Genomic DNA, 17,355 nt, shown 5'->3' on the forward strand with positions numbered 1-17,355 from the left:
TCCAGGTCGAAAAGGTCCTCAGTAGCAGAACCTATTTATGTACAGGTTAACCGTACCTAGTAAAATACTTTGCAGATATCCTTCTGAACAAATTTTTTGAAAAAGACACCTTGGAGTTAATTTTACTCACAGGCCTATTTAGCTTTATGAAAAACCATCTCCATGTCTTACCGTTCTGCTGCAGGTTCTTCATACTTCACAATTGTTAAGAGAATAGTCCCAAATGCCCCATACAGCAGACAGACTCAACTTTAACTGAGAAACATTAGAGTCCTCTACATATTTCTGTACATTATGTTAGTCAGAACACACTTCCTGGGAATTGGCTGAAACAACACTGATTTTGGCATTCCAACTAATATTGTGTTTTTTCTGTAAATCCCATAAACCCAACGTCCTCCCCAGTATTTCCACTAGCAAGGAAGACATGGAGACTGCATTTATGTTCCTAATGCTTTTGACATTACGTAACAGCATAAATCCAGCTAAGACTCTTACACAACTGGTCTTTTTTCAGCACCAACTTCAGCAAAAATGACCTTTGACATGAACCTCTCCCCCAGCCATGCCAAAGAAGAGCTTTAAGGAACAAAAAAATAAGAAAGGTAAAAATGCAGTGCAACATGCAATATCCGTCAGCAGAGACAAGAAACAGTAATTTGCATCTCAGTAAAGCTCACTGACAGTTAACTTAAAAATCAAGCCCCCCCCCCCATCCCTGCCTCTCCAGCATTATATATATCAGTATGCCTTCTTCATAAATAAATTCTCTTTCCACAGAGGACATTGCCTTACTGTAGTTAGTTACGCTTTGCATTGATACACAGCACAGTATTTTGGCTCAGATATTTTTATCATCATAGTTATGTCATATTTGCAGCATTCATTTGATACCTTGCCAAACACTCTGGTAACAATGATCTCCAACATATTCTCTCTGACTTCTGGGAATCTTCTCAGTTGTACGCAGCATTAATAATCTAAGCCAGCAATTTTCATATCCTCATGTAATACACACCACTTTGCAGTTTTGTTTTAATGCACTGAACAGCTTATGTAATTTTCAGAAACCTTTAAGAGCAAAAATAAAGTTGGATATTCCAGGTAAGACCTACTAACATTTATTTATGGGAAAAAGTGCTGTACGTATGGCTTAAGCCCTCCTATCACCCCCAACTGCTCCAACACGCTAACTCATCTACAAAACCTGTACTTTCATCCTTTGAGCAGCCATTGCTGGCTATCGTTGGGCAAGCTCATCAGGACAGGTGACAGCATCTCAACAGGCAGTCAGCCATCAGCTGAAATAATGTCAGTGACCCTGAACCTTAAGGCAGAAATGATCCAGTAGAAACAAACTCAGAGAATTTAGGACACAGAGATTCAAGAAATATCACTTTCCACCCAACCCATGGCACTCATTTTTACACAAATACATCATTAGGCTCTATGCCTTTCTTGCACTAATAAAAAGTCACCATAACCTCCCTGACTTTAACAGCATTAGGCCAGATGCCCAGTAGCATTAGTAAAAGTAGAAACAGGCTACTTGATTTATGCAGTTAGAGTAGAAATGCCTTCTCTGTTTTTGTGCTGTGGAGTATGTTTAGATGCCACAAAGGAATTGCTGGTAGTGGCTAACAAGGATCATATTCCACGCTTCTCACTTAGCACGTAACAGTAAATATTTATAATGTAATTTCACAGACCAGAAAGATTGAACAAACATGGTATGGGAATTGCTGTCACAACTGTAAACTTGTAAATAAAACTCACATGTGTCATTTTGAACATTACATTTTTATATGACATTCACCTAAGAATTTTGTCCACCATCTTCCAATTATAATTGCGTTTTTAAAATAGGGTATTTCTTTAACAAAAGCAATTGTTTATAACTGATTATTAGAGGTTATAAAATAAGCTGATCTTGCAGTTATATTCTGATAATATACCCAACACATTTAAAAGAAGCTTTAAAGATAACTCACATCTCCAGTACTGCAACATACTAATTAGGCAAAGTAGATTTGCAGCACATTTTGACTGCTTTTTTGCTTGACAGTTTCATATATTGCATTTAGGTTGTACTGTCACGTGACAACCAGGTCTCACTACCTGATTTTTACAGCCAGCGAAAGCAAATGAAAGAAGATACTGTTTCATAAAGCACAATGTGCAAAGGAAATAGTGCTTCGTGTAGAGCATAGCCAAGCAGAAGACATACAGAGAGGTGAGAGAACTAGATGTTTAAATGACCAACATCATCTGCAGGATAAGACAGGATAATCATACTGCATGCTATTTGATCTCATCTCAACTTAGTACAGAATTGACCTTCACATGGCAGAGTCAAATCTAACCTTCCTTTAGAGGTGCAGTACGTGGACTGCTGACAGAAGCAGGCTACGAATATAATATTCATATTTTCCATGGCAAGCTGCACATTTGACCTACTACAGTAAATTATAAAGAATTTAAATTCAGCTTCTGTAAAATTAGTACATCTGCTAATTAGTACATCTTCATTCAGCATTGTGCCTCTCCATCAATGCTTGCTGGCAAAATTAATCCATTTGAGAAACCCTATTCTGTGATAAAGCTTACATAAGATGCAACAAAATGCAAACAATTAACAACAAAACCATACAGTAGAGCAGAGCCTGGTAGCACAAGTCATGCCCTATGGAGCTTGCTGCTTCTTAGTTTTCAAACCATTAGTCAGCTTAAGAATGACATTTCTGGACTCAATGTAAAGCATCTGGGTCTCTGAGAAACTCTCGGCTAGTAAACTATTTTTCTGTTGATTTTCTGTGAAAAACGGGGCTCAGCATTAACTAAATTATGCTAATGCTCAAATGAAATAAATGCATATACGAACGGCAGATAACATGTACATGAAACATTCTTTAAAAGCATTCATATTGCCATTTTGCCCACAAGTGAACTCTAAGGTGTTGTGGGGTTGTTGCTTTATTTTTAGTGCTCACCTGGAATTCATTCCAACTTCAAAAACAAACAACGACTGATGTACTTTTTTAGCCGTTCTTCCCTTTGCCAGGTATGTTAAGAATTAATTGCAACGGTGCTGGCAGTTGGATGGGTACATATGCCTGAATCAGTCAGAGGAAGCGTGCCCCAGGTAGTTCCCCTCCCACAGAGAGGAAGGGCAGAGCTGAGGGAACCGAACCTCTGCAGGTCGCAGGGGACCTGCCTGCAGCCAGAAACCCGTGCGCAGCACACGGAAGATGACTGTTCAGTAGGCTGGAGAGAGTCACGGGTCAGGAAAGGTGCCAGACAAAGGCGACAAATATTCTCTGCTGTCCTGCGCTGTAATTTTCAAAACCTTGGGAAAAACTGGGGATACAATTGTGTGAAAGGCACTATTTGTGCAACGCAGCATAGACCAGGGGATAAACAAGCAGTTGTGGTACAGTTAATCTCCAGGTAGAAAAGCCACAATATGTTGGCTTAAGCACAGATAAGCTTAAGACATTCCGGGCCCAAACTTCACAGTTCACCACCCCTTAAACTATGCCAATAGCACTGTCTGTGGGCTCTGTACTGTACACTAGATCAACAAAATTATGCAGAGTAAACATATCCCAGCCTCCCTTTTCCTTTTTTTCCCTTCCCATCCTCTCCTTTCTTCCCCTTCCCTTCTCCTCTTCCTCTCTTTCCTTCGTCTTTCTTCCTCTCCCTTTCTTCTTTCCTTTTCCTTTCCCTTTCCTCCCTCCATTTCCTTTCGTTTTCTTTCTTTCTCTTTCCTTTTGCTTCATTTCTATTCTTCCTTTTCCTTCCGTTTCTCCCTTTCCTTTCTTTCGCCTGTCCCCTTTCCACTGACCCTTTCCTGGGTATTTTTAATCCTGGTCATTTCAGAGATTCCAATCTACACTCAGGCCTCCCCTCCCCTCCTTATGGTTAGATATACATACATACTGATATCTGTAATATATGTGTATATATTTTCTGGTGCACAATCATAATTACAGTGGGTTCTTCCCTGAGAAACTGAAACTACATTCACTGATCTGGAACACATCACCTGACATTGCTGGGGAATTTACGTTAGTTGAAGCTTCTGGTATAAACAAGCGGACATACATCCTTTAGAAAAGGGACGATGAGAATAGGCTAAGTTAACTTCTCAAAGTCCTTTCTTCAACCTTATCTTCCATTACTCCACCCTTCCAAATTCAAGGCCAGAGATAACATGTTGAAAAGTGGCAAAAAAATTGTCTTTTGAAGAAGGCATGAACATTGTCTGATCTGACCCAAAGGACACAAAGTCAGTAGAAGCGTGAGGCTCCCTTTACTTCCATATAGCACAGGCTCACATGCAGGTAATGTGCTTGCTAAAGCTAACATGCCTATTTCTTCACTTACACAACTGCTACATTTACTTGCAAATTTACAGAAGAAAATGTCAAAAGGTGATTACACATTGCAATGAACAGAAACACCCACGTCTCTTTTACTACCGCTCATATCAAGTATGTGTGTGGGAACATGGTATACTGAATTCCCAAAAGTCACAGTAGGGCTGCAGCTGTCCACAAATTATATCTGACCTCCTGAGAAAATTTTGAACCTCTGGAACACATTACTATATATTTAAAGTTGTTCCAATGAAGACTGCAGGTAGCATAGATTGTAAGTCCAAAACACATGCAGTGCAACTATTACATTCTATTTTCTCATTACCTGGCAGAAATTTGAATTACAAAACGTTAAGTTCCTATTATTGGTGGAAACCCATACAATTGTCTTCAGGTTCCCTATGAGCAGAACTAAGCTTGCTTACTTCGTTTTCAACTAGTAGTCAATGAAGAGAGCCTTATTCTGTCTCTGGAGGGAAAGGCCAAGTCCATGTTGAATGCGCTTGTCCCAAATCTCAGCTAAGTATTACATGTAAGAGCAGAGCAATATTGAAACCTTCCTAAAAAGGCTTCAAAAACAGCCACCACCTGAGAAAGCCCTAGGCACTCTCTAGGAGACATGCTGTTCAGAGCTCGCACTTACAGTTCTCTTGATTCTGGCCTCTAATTCATGAGATTTTTCCCTTTCTAAAACAAGTGACAATTTTTGTCTGTGAGGGCAAAAGATGGAAAGTCATTTTGAAAACAGCTTTGTGAGATTCCTACCCTAGATGGCAATCTTGCACAGGTCCACTTTCCATCACATCAAAGGCTTCCCAGTCCCCTGGTTGGCATCACTAAGTGTATGGGCTTTGAGACATTTCACTTCATTTCACTGCTGAATGGGTTTTCTTTAAGTTTTTAGCTGTTCTAATAATTTATTGACCATGGCAAAACTGCTGCTTACAGTGGTCTGAACGTCTGGTGTATTGTATGGGGACAGGCGGGAAGGGGTTGGTAGCAAAACGAACCATTTTCATCTCCCTAGAAGCTATCCCTGTAGTTATATCACTATTCCATCCATGGATTGAAAGGTTATCCATTTAAAACTGAGGATGCTTATGCCTTCTAACAGTTGCTAACATTTCAGGAAAGAATGACAAAGGAGCTTCCAGGAACTATTAGGCTGGAGTGAGTTTATTGGTGGGTAATTTTATAGATACAACTGCTCCTTAGAAACTCAGTAGTACCGAAATATCTCTGGAGAGGACAACACTATAACATCCTACTGTTTTTTTCCAGAGAAGTACAAAAGAGCACCAAATTAAAAGCTAAGGGACAGACAAAGTTGAGCACAGTTACAACATATACGCTTAGCAAAGGCCAAGGTATCTTGTGGATCTGTCTTTAGTGCTTGACATGAGGGACTGGTGAGGAGGATAAATTAATCCTTGCAACCTTCTCCATATATAATGCAATGCAATTCTGTAACTGCATTGAAGAATACTATTACTTGGGACATTGACTGCCTGGAGAAAATGGGGCAACAGGAGTCTCATGAAGTTCAACAAAGGGAAATGCAGAGTCCTGCAGGTTGGGATTAATAACCCCATGTGTCCGTAAAGGCTGGGGACCAACCAGCTGGAAAGCAGCCTTGCAGAAAAAGACCTGGGGTCCTGGTAGACAACAAGTTGACCATGAGTCAGCAATGTGCCCTGACAACAAAGGTGGCTAACAGTATCCTGGGCTGCATTAGGAAGAGGGACTACAGGTCGAGGGAGGTGATCCTTCCCCTCTGCTCAGCCCTGGTTAAGGCCCACCTGGAGTGCTGGGTCTTATTCTGCACTCCCCAGCACAAGGCAGACATGGACATACTGGAGCAAGTCCAGTGAAGGGCCATCAAGATGTCTAAGGGGTTGGAGCATCTCTCATATGAGGGAAGGCTGAGAAAGCTGGAATAGTCAGCCTAGAGGAGAGAAGGCTCATGAGAGGATCTCATCAATGCGTATAAATAACCTGATGAAAGGGAGTAGAGAAGATAGAGGCAAACTCTTCTCAGAGGTATCAAGTGAAAGTGTAAGAGGCAATGGGCACAAATGGAATGCAAGAAATATTCCAATAAAAGAAAAAGCTTTTTCACAATAAGGGTAATTGGACGGGTTGCCCAGAGAGCCTGTAGAGTCTCCCTCCTTGGAGATATTCAAAACCTGACTGGACATAGTCCTGAGCATCCTGCTTTAGCTGACCCTGCTCTGAAAGGGGGAGTTGGACTAAACATTCACCTGACATCGCTGCCAACCTCAACCATTCTGTGATTCTGTATAAAACTAGGCCAATCTTTACAGAAGCTATCTTCTTACCTTAATGCACTATGCAGTGAAAATCTGAAGTATGGAAGGCTAGAGAGAGCTGTGGGAACTTTATTGAAGCACCACCAATCAAACAGCTTTAACTAAGTAAACATACTGCATTCAGGTTACATAAAACCTTTCCTTTGTAGCAAAACGTTAATTAGAACAGCTTAATTATGGTCTTTGTAAATATCCCTGTAAAGACATTTTTAACGATTTCTTAAGCTAAAATAAATAACCTCGAAATCTGCCAACATTACCCTGCTTCTAGCATCTAAATAAGAATGAATTATCTCTGTTTAAAATATAAATTAAAAAACTGCATTGCTAGAAGCTATCTGAATATACACCCACCTCTATTCACTGGAAACCTGATCTTTAAAAAGGTGTGTGTGGGAAGTCATTCCAGTTGAATGCCTTACCACCGTGAAAGCAAATTAAACTTGAGGCAATCGTTTGCTCTCTAGTTACTGATATCCTCTATAGTAGAACCCCCTGCCTTCCCTAACACATAGATTATACTAAAAATCAGTGCACTGAAGAATAGCAGAGGAAATGAACAAGGAACTTGAAAAATACATTATGATTCTGGTTATCATAATAAGTGAGTGACTTCCAGGTGTATTTCATACAAGGCCAAAAAATGCAAACAACATTACAGATTTTCTTTAGAGAAAAAGAAAACTGATTTAAAATCGCTAATTTGATACAAAAAAGCTGCACATTACTGTTGCGAATGTAATGTCTTACTAAAGGTAGTTAGAATTGCTTTTGCATACCTTAAAGCATGAATCAATGACAAGGAAACAGACTTTGTACAGAACTGTATGTTGAGCCTGACATAACCTTCAATCTATGGAGGACATCAGAGCACTGACCTCCAGCTCTAGCTTTCCTCAGTATGAAAATTATGACTTTTTTTTTTTCCTTTTTAATCATAAAAATCCTTTAATGACAATTTCTGACATGTACATGTCAAGCATGCTCAGGCTAACTCCTAAGCTACCTGTGGCTAACCATTCAAAATGTAAATGCTTAAAAATAGAATTTCAAGTTTAAATTTAGTCATTCCAGGTGGCATCCATCCTGTGAGTTAGGTCATGAGTCTTAACTAGTTGTTCAGACACACTTTACAGATTTTTTTCTGAGAAGTCCACCTCTCTGCCTCTAAGTCCACTTCAACCCTAAGAATGCATCCCTAAATGGAGAGCTTAAAAAGATTATTAACAATACGAGGAGAAAAATTTGGTGCTTCATTGTCCTCTGTGGCTTTCAAAAGACCTCCATTAAAGAAAAGTGGTTTTAACTTTAACAGAAAAGCACAGCAGCTACAAAACCCAGTAAGACTGAATGAAAGCAAAATTTGCCTCCTTAAAAACAGGTCTTTTTAAAACTTAAGATGACTAACTGTGGATTTAGAAGCCTAAAGTACAAGCATGTAAATATTTTGAATTTTCATTTTTTTAAACAGGCTTTTCATCCTTACTAAATCAGAGAATCTTAGTGAGTAATGCTACCCCATTGCTATTTTGGTACAGCAACAATGAATCACCTTTTATTACTTAACACATCCATTCTGAAGAATGCCGGATTACCATGATTTGTACTGGCATCCCTGTACTGACATAAGTGTCAGCCAGAATTATATAGCAGTTGGACCATGGACATCCCTGCTGCTCAGTTCCACATAACTACTTATGGACACTCATCACCTAACGGCTTGTTGTTTTTGAAACTCATCTTATATAAAAAGTAGCAGCTACAATACTGATAAAGTCTCCTACTTCTCTCTATCCTTGTGGAAAATGTCAACATTGCCAAGGGAAAATGAAAAGCTGTCTTTGAATTTGCTACCAAATTTCAAGTAAAAATGAAAATTTTTGTTTCAAAATTTTGCTAGTGTCTCCCAGTAACTCTAGTTCAGGTGTCTTGTGCCTCTCCTCTCTTCCAAAGCTCAGTGTCTCTTGACTATCCTCTCCTGGCGCATGCCAGATGTCCTCACCGAGCCAGCATGGGTGCCCCTGTTAATGACATGTCATGAGAAATAGGACCTAGCTGAGAAACTGTCCAAAAGGTAGAGATAGGAGACATAGAAACTACATTTCCTATTAAGGGGTTTATGCATTATTTGAGTTTTCATTAAAATACAAAGAATGATTATTTTAATGTAAAAATGTACATTTTTACATAGTTTTTCCAAGTCTCTGTCAGGGCCTTGAGTGCATGAAGAGGCACTGCAAACTCCTCCCAACTCCTCGCATAGGTTTGGCCGCCTGGGCTCAAGGCCAGCTCTGACACTGCACAACTGTGTAACCTTGGGTAAGACTGTGGTGACAGTGCTGCGTGAGAAAAGGGTTGGGAGAAGCCTTGTTATGCTCCTCACCCCCTTGCTTGGGAGTTACACTAAAGCTCAGACTTCCTTAAAAGGCCTTGGTCCTTGCCTGAGATACGTTACTGGTGCCTGTATCTGGCCAGGTACCTCACTGATCTTGACCCACAGATTTGTCTTCCTGGCTTGACCTTGGACATGGTTCATCACTACAGACTCATCTGGAGATCCGAACTCTTTGCTTGACCCTGTTCACTGTCACTGGACCTGCTCTGCTCTCTGTGTTCAGGTACTGTGGGATTGCTCCTTCGTGGGTGATGCCACTGCCCTGCCTGCCTTGCTGTCAACTCCCAGCTCAGCTCTGTTGTGGAGCAACTCACTCTTACTTCTCCCGAGAAGTGTTAAATTCAGTTGTCAATTTAAAAAAAAAAAAAAAAACAAAAACGAACTCAAATAACTTTTCAGACAGCACTTGGTGAAAGGTGGGTGGTTCTTTCTACCAATGTTGCTATTAATTCAGCCCCCCCCAAATTTAGAGGAATATGGTATGTTCATATGTGTAAGTATAAAGATCAGGATGAAGCTGAGACCAGCCCCTCAGTAATTATCATGGCCTTCCTAGAGCTTTGGAATTCATAGTTTTATTCGCCATCTCTCTCAGTGATGCTCCATCAGAGATACAGAGCAAGAAGTGTTTGAAGCTTACAAGTAACACTACCTGTCCTGGGTTTGAACATTTTTTTGTGGCAGATTCAGGATAGGTCTTATCACTATGTCCATATATGTATTTTTAAGTCCTTCCTTATGTGAGACAAAAGCCTCGCACCAGTAGCTCTTGGCAGCAACCTGCAGCCCAAATAACCTCCCTCCCCTGCTTCCTCATCCGAGAACTGGTGCATTTTTAAGAGACACCCTCCTGGAAGGCAGCAACTGACTACAGACTACCACAGTATAATTGCTCGGGTTAAAAAAAAAAAAAAATCAAGTTAAAACCATTTTAACAGCAGTAGTGGAGTAACAGTTCTTCACATTTCTGCATTACCTTTCACCCTGAGAACCCAAAGCTGCTTACACATTACACGAGATGAGTTTCACTGAATACTTGTGAACTAGTTACCCATTCTGCACAGTGGTAAACCAAGGCTGTGAGAGACTTTGAGGACTTGCCTAAGAACATGCTGCTGGAAGAGAACAAAAAACTCAACGTGCATAGGACTTATGATAACCTCAAAGATGGTACAGTTACTCCAACAATTTTTTTGTTTCTTTTGGACAACCAAAAGCAGGAATTAAACAGAGTCACACATCAACCAATCCTGCCAGTATTCTTTATAATTCAGATGATGGTACTATTTTTTTTAAATAGCTGCTAACATTTTGGTAATTATTATTATTATTTTATATTGTCTCTTTTGGAAGTTGAAAAATATAATACATTGAGATTAAAAAAGGTCCTTTTTCTCATCAGTAAGGACTCTGTAGGAATGTGCCATGGGACAGGAAAATAACCTTCTCAGTGCCACAACAGTTTTAGTTGCTGTGATTTTGCAAGACACAGCAGCAAAGCACGTTGCTGCTGTGGAAGGGTTTTTTCCAGGTCTCCTTGCTGTGAGAAGCTTGACATGTTTGTCCCTGCCATCTGCTCCTCCTGGAAGGTATTTAAATTGCTAAATTTCACACCAGGGCTCATCAAGACAGTACCCCCAACATGCTACACAACATATAAGAATGAATTCGTGCAAGGTCTGTACTCACGCAGAAGTGGTCTGCATATCATGCCAGCTTTTGCTGAAGTTCTGCTTCAGCTCATTCATCAGACTTATGCCAAGCTTTTGTTTAATTTCAACCAGGTGCTTTTCTTTGGCTGCTAGCACTTGCCGCAAAGTTGAAATTTCATCCTCTAGCTGAGAGACACAAAGGAGGAGGAGAAAGGAGAAAGGTGTTAGCCTGTTCCCACAGAATGATAAACACGTACGATATGAAGAGATTAAATTAATCTCACATAAACTTGCATTTTTCGTAGGTGACTAGAGAGACAGAGAGATTCGAGTGCTTGAGGAGATCACAAAGACATGCCCAGAATAGAACTGATGCTACATTAAATGAATGTCTCGACCTATGCCACCACTGTGCACCACCATACACGTGCATCTAATAAGAGAGAGAATTCTCCAGTAAGGAAGTGACTATTGAGCGACTTGACCAAGATCTGCCTTAGAGCATTAGGAGCCTCAAACATCAGCTTTCCATTCATTAGTAAAATGGGAATGGGCAGAACAAGAGAAGACGGGATAATTCAGGCAGATCTCTCTCTTTCAATCCACAGGCTTTTAACTTCATATTTGCAGCTTTTTAGTCTTCCATTCATGAAAAAAATAGATGCAAATTCTTAGGAGCAGGTTAAAAAAAAAAATTCACATGATAACATATGACTGGAGAGTATCATAAAAAGTTACGTCCTTGTCATGAGTTTTATCTATATATTTTAGGCTCTACATATTTCAAAACAGTAAAATAAAAATATATAGCAGATGTACTGTTAACATGAGTGAACTGGTCCTACCCAAAGCATAGAATCATTCAGAAGACACAGCAGATTAGTCTTTTCAGAGCTCCTAGTCATTAACCAAACTGTGAAGCTGTAAAGACACCATTCAGCCCAAGCAGAGGGATACAATTCCCCCTGCACTGAACATTATTTCAAACATTTGAACCCAGCCAGTGGCTTAGGAAGGCAAGGACCAGAACACTGGACTGAGAGGAGGGACCGCTGAGTCAGCCTGCCGCTGGCTCAGGACCCTCCCCTGGGCAGCACTGCTGTGAGCGGGGTTTGCGTTCTTCATGCGGAAGCCTCCTAAGCCAACTACACGAGCAGCACTCAGAGGTACTGACGCTAGCAAGGGCAAGTGACACCAGAGTAGCTGCCTTTCACTTCAGGTTTAGAAGTTCCCTTACCAACTGTGTTCCTTCCTCCATATGTTAATAGGATAACATATGGTAATGTATCTGATCACCATATGTTGAGTTCCCTGGAACCACAGCCTCCCTGTGATTTAACTCCATAGGCTGCAGGGAACAAGGCAAGCAGCAGCAGAATGAGTTGCTGACCTCCAGGGCTATATTTAGGATGTCAATACCAGCATTATTTTTATTTTACACATCATGCTCTACTTCCCTGTAAAACTGGCTGCAAGCTCATTGTTCTTGAAAAGTCTCACGCCTGAATCCCTCAGCTATCAGTTTCTCTTTTGTCACTACCTGCTATCTAAATCATTCAAGCAGCTCAGGAATTAAGCAGCAAGACTCTGAACACAAGGCAAAATCATGACCTCAGTGAAGCAGATACCAGTATTCACCAATGTCTGTGATGCCAACACTTCGACAGTAGAATACCTAACAATCCAAAACTGCTTTATTCCTTCCCTTGTCCTTTATGCTCCATTACATTCCTAACCTACAAATGAAATGCTGTCAAGAGGCATCATGAGTTTCTCTTCTGAGAGGATAACTGGTTAAATGCTTACAGAAAGAAGAAATCTCAAATGTCAGCACTCCTCAGGCAGCAGTTCAGAGATCCCTTTCGTTGTTTCCCACCCACAGCAAACCCCTCAGTGCACAAGCCTGCCTGAGTAACACTGCTAAAGAACTTAACTTAAACCAATACCAGTATGCTTACATGTACTTAAACATTAATGCTTTCCATATGGGCTAGCACTAGGCTGATCATTAGGTACCTGGATATATAAACATTTGAGGGCTTCTATTAAAATTACTTTCCATCTGTTCCGTTGAATAGACACGTAAAGCTGTAAAGCCCTAAGCAAGAATTAACCATGTGCTCAATGGCATAAGTATGAACAGTATTTTTGACTGTATTAAAAATAATAAACTATTTTACTTTAGAGATCAGAGTCTGGTTTTGATTTGACAAAATCCTCCTCAAGTTCCATCATTTTAAAACAATGGAAGCCACAAAGCCTCCCTCAAGTGCTCAGATATCAGTGGTTGAAGACTGTGAAGTAGGCAAAAAGGATTAGGGACTTATAGTGGGATCTTGAAAAGCATTTAAGCAGGTTACGTACCTAACTCCCATGGAAGTCAGGCATCACCTGCTTAGGCATTTTTGAAAAGTCCACTGTTATAAATGCAGATTCCACTATGAAACTAGGGTTTAAGTCAACAGAAATACAACCTTCTAGTCCTCACGTTTCCCTTCTTTCTAAGTGCAACAGAGTCAGAAGACCAGAGATTCACCATAGAGGGAAGAAGTTCCCTTCTCCCTCTTTGTGGGCTTAGGAATCACAGTTAGTGGCTGTTTTTTCTTTCCTCTGTTATTGCGTGGGACACGTGCAAAAGCAAGGAGAGCAGCTGACCACCTAAGACATTATGATTCCCTTGATTAGCTGACATGAGTAACATGTAAATGACACAAAGGTGAGACCGCAGGAAAAAATCCGCAACTACACATAGATCTCTCTGAAATCTAGGACTGACTAATAATATGGAAGAAGGACAGTGAAGTCCACGTAAGTCCAGCACACAAACACGAAAACGTATTTTCCCTTGTTTTGCCTTTTTTTAAATTATTTTAGGGCAAACTGTATGTTTTAGAGGGTTGAACATCCTCTTAAGATGGTGGCATACCTGAAAAAAAACACACCAGTAATTCTCTAACATATAACCTTTCCCATTTTTTCCAGTAGACACTCACAAAAGTTCATAAAAAACAAACCAGAAAGTACTTATTCAGTAAAATGGAGCATTTTGGATAAACCACTATTAATAAAAAATTATTTCAGTTGGTATTATCTATATTCTGAGATACACACAGTACTATGTAAAATGTGGAGGTGGAAAGATTCAGCTACTGGTTGGAATAATACTGATGAATGGGTTGAATGGTAAGCTGAATAGTAAATTGAGTATCTGTTATGCTTGTTTTAAGGATCAAGGCAGTAAGTGATTAAAATATTAAGGGGCCGCAACAGAAAACAGAAGCCAGCATAGTTATATGTGTACTTCTAAGATAGATTAAGCATCCTTTTTCCCCACCACTACATCACCCAAATATGTAGTGCCCTGGCCTGGCTGTTTGCACAGCCCTCATCACCAGGGGGAGCTGAACCAGGTAAAAGCCATCATAGAAAAAACATGGGATACTTTTAAGCCAGATCAGTTCCCAGATCCAATGCGGAGAGGTGCGCAAGTACCTGTGTGGGCACAGCACAGGCGGCAGGAACGAGCGGCTGGAGACGGAGAAGAGAGGCAGGCAGTGATCAATTAAAGCAGCACAAGCAGTACACCCATCAAGGTCATGGTCTGTGATATGTATCACAGGCATACATCACTACTGAAAGCAAGGCAGACATGGCTGTTTAGGAGTGAGAAATATCTCGGGGACAGGCTTTGTCAGATATCATTTAAAGAAATAAAAAGCGAGTTATGCAACCAACACCAGCAGTGTGATAATACGGCGACAAAAACTTTAGAAGGAGAAGGCAACTACAGCAAAGCCAGCAAAGAAGCTGAGGCCACGGTCCCCTGACAGGGAGGTCTTGGAGCCAGTGCTGTCCCAAGGAACTCCCACTGGCCCCTGTGAGCTGGGACACGCGTCTTCGGTTGCACCACCGCAGTTCACCCCTGCACAGCTGCGTCACACTAGCTCACAGCACAGCACCTCCTCGTCATGCTCCCAAAACTAGCCAGGAGGCATGCAGGTGAAAACAGTAGGGGTAGAAAGTTTGAAAGGGCAGCACCACAAAACCTCTCACATCATGGAACCATGGCTCAGAAATACCCTGGATCCTCAGGGCAGGCTCACACACTTCACCACCACAAGCACCACGGTGGCAGCCAGACTGCAGCATGCATCTGCCCGCCTGGGCTACAACTGAATATTAACTCTCTGCAGTTATATCCTGTAAGAAAAGCTGGAAAACATGTAACAAAAAATGTAATAAGGAAGGACCAGGTATATCACTGGTGGGAAGAGCAACTATGAGGGGGTACTTGATAACAGAAAGGAGTTCACTTTGTGAGGAACAAAATCATCTTTCCCTTCATTTCATTGTCTTTCAAAAAAAAAAACACAACAAAACCCACAAGACTGCATCTTTTCTATATCGTTCTTTCACACAATCCTTTTTATGTCAGAAGACACAAAGTTACATCAAACATACAGTAAAACTGTTTCTCAATGAAGCCAATCCATGAGATCCTTAAATTTTGATTAGCTATTGTATTTAGCAAACTACTGATTGTTATTGAATTGTTACCCCTTTTCAAAATTGCTGAGTATTATAACACATATAGTAAAATGCATAAAATATTTGTAAGGAAATGTGAGCGCCTTACTATGGTAGCCTTTTAAAGAAAGCAGTTGTAACTGTGAACAGAATAACACAGCACAAAAAGTGACAGGCACTTCATCTCTGCACCAAATCATATAGCTCAAACTTCACACCTCCAGGCTGAGTACCTGTTGATTTATAAGTTTTTCCTTGGATGAACAGCACCCAGAGACATCAGGGACACTCATAAATAAAATTAGCCCTAAGTTAAGCAGAAAAAGGTACTCACATCTTTCCTCAAACTGGGAATAAACATGCAGTAACACACATAGGTGAACTTGGAACCTGTGCATCAGCTAGAAAGCTTGTAGATCAAAGCAGATAGCTGCTTTTGTGAAGGCATGGGAGGGGGAAGACAGCAAGGAGTGAATGACGACTATGGTGAGCGTAATGGAAGGACAACTGACAGCAGTGAGCGAGATAGCTCAAAACCTCAGCCCCCGTCATGACTCAGGAGTCACTGTACCATGCTCCTCACACCGAGGGAGGAAAGGGGCTGGGGGGGCGGGGGGGAGGAATCTGTTCTGCTAGTAAGCTTCTGGCCTTACGTAAAGTTTTCGGGCTACATTTTTCTGCTATTATTCCAAAGTCTCAGACTGACCTCTGTTAACTCAAATGACTGTTGGAAGTTCCTGTAAGAGGTATTCATTTTACTTGCATTGTAGAAATTCCAAGGCTTGATTAGAGTCAGAGCTCTGCTGTGTTAGCCAGACTACAAATACAAGAACAGAGTTAGGCCACACTCTGAAAAGCTTCCAGTACAAAGAGACTACTAGCAGAGGAATAGGAAAAGAGTATACAAGAAACCTGTCAAGAAACAGTAGTGCTAGTTCCCCTCCTAATGTCAGGGAAGGAAGGAGGAAGAGGAAGAAGACAGAGAATATATACAGCACATACACAGAGATGGAACATAGTTTTTTCTGTTTAAATACATGCACAACAGGTGCTCACAACAGCTCCCCATTATATCAACTATTAAGTGACTGCAGCATTAAGGAAGATTTGAACCTTTCAGAACAATAAGAAGAAAGGTGCTTGTTCCTACAGACTCACAGGTATTACCTAACACATAAGAACATGGAAGAAAACAAAACTACCACCGGTGGAGCAGAGGGGGCTTGAAAGTAAAGACTAACGGCTTTTCAAAAGGAAACATTAACCAATTCCCACAGAGGTTTCTTTCTGAAGGAGTCAAGGTCTTACATGGTTTTTACAGTCTTTTCTAAAAATCATAAGCCTCATTTAAGTTTAGACTTTGTTCACTCTAAATTCAAGTTTTCCAAACCTTTCTTAGCATAATTATGAGTTTTATTTTGTTTTTAAGCATAAGCTGTATGACAGTAAACTGCTGTGAGCAATTTAGAAAATAATTTCTAGGTCGGCCAAGATCATAATATTTGAAAGGCAATCTCTCACTTGTGTGTTGGTACCTGAATTAAAGCATTTCTACCATGAGCCACTGAGAACTCCCTGCTCCCACAGGAATCAGCAAGCAGGAAGGATGCCTAGAAACTCTTGAGATTAATTCTCTTGAGAGAGGCATATCATTCTCAGATGGTTGCAGGAAGTTCTTTTTTTCTCCCTTGTTTCCATCTGCCTCTTAAGTCCCTTTCACCAGAAAAGAGAAGAGAATAACAGAATGGCTGAGGTTGGAAGGGACCTCTGGAGGTCATCATGTCCAACCCCCCTGCCCAAGCAGAGCCACCTAGAGCCAGTTGCCCAGGACTGTGCCCAGACAGCTTTTGAATATCTCCTCCAAGGATGGAGACTCCACAACCTCTCCGGGCAACCTGTGCCAGTGCTCGGTCACACTCACAGTAAAAATGTGTTTCCTGATGTTCAGAGGGAATCTCCTGTGTTTCAGTGTGTGCCCATTGCCTCTGGTCCTGACGAAAAGCCAATAATGAACATCCCAACTCCTACCTCATCGCTATGTGATGAACTGAACATGTAAATTTTCAGCTTCC

General features: G+C 40.9%; 1 protein-coding gene across 2 annotated transcripts in view; it reads right to left on the reverse strand.

Moving 5' to 3' along the window:
• Window positions 1-17,355, reverse strand: part of TPD52L1 (TPD52 like 1) — a 65,293-nt gene that overhangs the window by 24,567 nt on the left and 23,371 nt on the right. For both annotated transcript variants that reach the window (XM_087775100.1, XM_087775099.1), the window contains exon 3: window positions 10,794-10,942. In XM_087775100.1, coding sequence (XP_087631226.1) covers window positions 10,794-10,942 — 149 coding nt within the window. The remainder of the gene's footprint in view (window positions 1-10,793; window positions 10,943-17,355) is intronic.

This window comes from Nipponia nippon, unplaced genomic scaffold (assembly GCF_047370975.1).
Source record: "Nipponia nippon isolate SJK-2023a ecotype South Korea unplaced genomic scaffold, ASM4737097v1 scaffold_4, whole genome shotgun sequence".
Lineage (NCBI taxonomy): Eukaryota > Metazoa > Chordata > Aves > Pelecaniformes > Threskiornithidae > Nipponia > Nipponia nippon.